Genomic DNA, 2,480 nt, shown 5'->3' on the forward strand with positions numbered 1-2,480 from the left:
TATATGTACGTCACATTAGTAAAATTAATAAATATTGATAATTTTTAAAAAATATAAATTTAAAAGTTGAAAAGAATCGGAACAATTAAACGAATAGTTAAAGGAATTAAAATTTTAATAAAATTAAAAGGATGAAGACTTGATTTTAAAGGTACCGTGTTCCTGACTTAAGAGTATGTCAGTATACAAGAATCATGTACAGAAGTACTGACAATAATAATATAATATCAAAAATGCTTATTTAATATAACATATGAATATACAGCCCAATGGTCCCTATTGTGGCAGATAGGTACAACCTATAATTATAGTCAATGCGCCATACTGCAAGAGAAATGTTTAGAGATCGATTACGTGATTCTACCCAGGTGTTTTAGCCTACCTCTCATGTCTTACTACCTTCCTTGCAAGGAATGGTTTGGAAAAATTGAGCATCGAAAGTTTAGATAATTTAAATTAAAAAATTTTATAATTATTTTATATTGAATTATAATATAAAATTAAATAGTGAATTAATTTAAAAGTTTTATATAAAAATATTTTTAGAAAATATCATATAAATATTATTAATTATTTTTATCTGCTTAAAAATTGAATTTTGAATATTTATGAAAAAACTTTAGAGTTTTGTTAAATAAAATAAAATTTATTTTATCAAAATAAGTTTAAAAATTGAGAAAAAATTAATATAAAAGAATCGTTAAAAATTTAAATAAAAAAAAAAGGATCCAATATCCCCCTTATCGCTCTATGAGGTAGACTAGATGAGTTGAAATCCATGAAACTTATGTCTAAGGCTTAACTCATCTCTGGTTGCGGACTACACTACCTCCAATCCAGTACTGACACAAATTTGATTTACTATAGCCATGGTTCACATTTAATTTGTATTAAAATCATAATTGAAAATTATATAATAATTTAAAGAAAGATGGTGGTGTTTATAAATCCCAAGAGAAATGAAACATTATGGTTGTGTCCCGGCGGACGGGGCTCCAAAGTTGCGCAATATCTATAATTTTGGACAAGAAATACAAGAGAGTAAAAAAGGGAAAATGAAAGACAAACATAGCAATTGAGACCCTGAAAACAGGTGGAACCACCTACTCTTTCTTAGTGTAGTTACGAAGTGAAATAGCCAAGCCGAGAAGCAAAAGAGGAACTAGAAATTGTAGGATCTTAATGAAGAATTCAGAGGCAGGATCGTTGGACATTTGCTGTGGGGGAATGTAGGTGCGCTTTTGCGGAACAGTTTCTGCATCAATCTCCCCAATGTAGTACTTTTCCATCATTTCTCTTGCATCCTCACTGTGCCCTATATCTTCAAAATCATTTGTGCCATCCTTCCCTGTCAATACACCCTTCATTAGTTTTACTACTCCACTATATCAACCAACTTGAATATGTTGTAAAAATGATTACCAGTTGCCGACAGCAATACTTCACCGCCTCCGGGATGATCAGCCATAAATGGTGTTACATCATACACCTACATACACCCAAATCTGTTTTTAGAGTATTTTCTTTGTATATTTGTCATTACTTCACATCCATCAAATTGTTCAAAACTAGTATTTTCCAGGTCATTACTTACTAGCGAATTGTTCAAATCTAGGGTGAATATCATCGTATATTATAAAAATGAAATAGTTTCAGTTTGGATAAACATAGATTGAAAACTAAAGCAGCACAACCATATTAGAGGCATCAAGAGTTGCACAAACTTCCACTTCTGATTTTGACTGGGTTAAAGGTGAACCAAGACACTCACAATTCAATCAAACAAAATAAAGCTATCAAAAACACTAATCAAATAAAAACAAACAAAGATCCCTGACCTTCCCTGAAATAATTAGCCAGCAATCTTTGTCCTTGTTATGCTTTGCAACCTCTTCAAAAGTGTGTATCTTTGATTCTGAACCCATTTTTGTTTTCTTTCTTCAACAAATTGCTAAGCCAAAATAGGAAAAGTCCTAAAATTTGAAGCTATGGAAAGAAAGGTAGCTGAGGAAATCAAGAGCCTGCCTGCCCGCAAGATCAACAAAAGGCCTTCAAATATATTTATAGTTGAAAAGAAAAAGGGTTGGGGGATGAAACAAAGAGAGGCATCTAATTGACCGACTAGGATGGGTAAAGGGTTTATTAGTTTTCGTTCCTTCCTGAGAAATTTATCATTTTTCCTTTTCGTCAAATTTTTTATTCTTGAATCCATTACTTCATAAATGTCCATAGTTTTTAACCACTTTGATTCTACTTCATCTGTTTTGTTTTTGTTGATTTGTTTATTGGTGTCCTTCTGCTTCAGCTACTTCACAAAATAAAAGAATATCATATCTTTATTATCAACATTTTATATAATTTTTTAATACATTAATAATTCACCTTTTATGCCTTGAGAAAAACAAAAGGTAAATTCCACTAATCGTTTTAACCATGGAAAGTTTCAAAATATTGCTCAATTATTTGATTTTTTTTTTTGT

At 30.7% G+C, this 2,480-nt stretch overlaps 1 protein-coding gene across 1 annotated transcript; it reads right to left on the bottom strand.

Moving 5' to 3' along the window:
- Positions 1-920: 920 nt before the first annotated feature.
- On the bottom strand, positions 921-2,113 carry LOC108483555 (cytochrome b5-like). Its single transcript, XM_017787012.2, has 4 exons — positions 1,839-2,113; positions 1,423-1,489; positions 1,108-1,348; positions 921-1,012 (listed from the first exon to the last, which is right to left on the bottom strand). The coding sequence occupies exons 1-4, from the start codon at positions 1,923-1,925 to the stop codon at positions 922-924; spliced, it is 486 nt and encodes a 161-aa protein (XP_017642501.1). The 5' UTR covers positions 1,926-2,113; the 3' UTR covers position 921.
- Between the last annotated feature and the right edge of the window lie 367 nt (positions 2,114-2,480).

This window comes from Gossypium arboreum, chromosome 1 (assembly GCF_025698485.1).
Source record: "Gossypium arboreum isolate Shixiya-1 chromosome 1, ASM2569848v2, whole genome shotgun sequence".
NCBI lineage: Eukaryota > Viridiplantae > Streptophyta > Magnoliopsida > Malvales > Malvaceae > Gossypium > Gossypium arboreum.

Coding starts and splice junctions, on each gene's coding strand:
- LOC108483555 (XM_017787012.2), bottom strand. CDS start 1,925: ATGGGTTCAGAATCAAAGATACACACTTTTGAAGAGGTTGCAAAGCAT. Junction 1,490..1,838: donor GGCTAATTATTTCAGGGAAG/GTCAGGGATCTT, acceptor GGGTGTATGTAG/GTGTATGATGTAACACCATT. Junction 1,349..1,422: donor AGTATTGCTGTCGGCAACTG/GTAATCATTTTT, acceptor GTGTATTGACAG/GGAAGGATGGCACAAATGAT.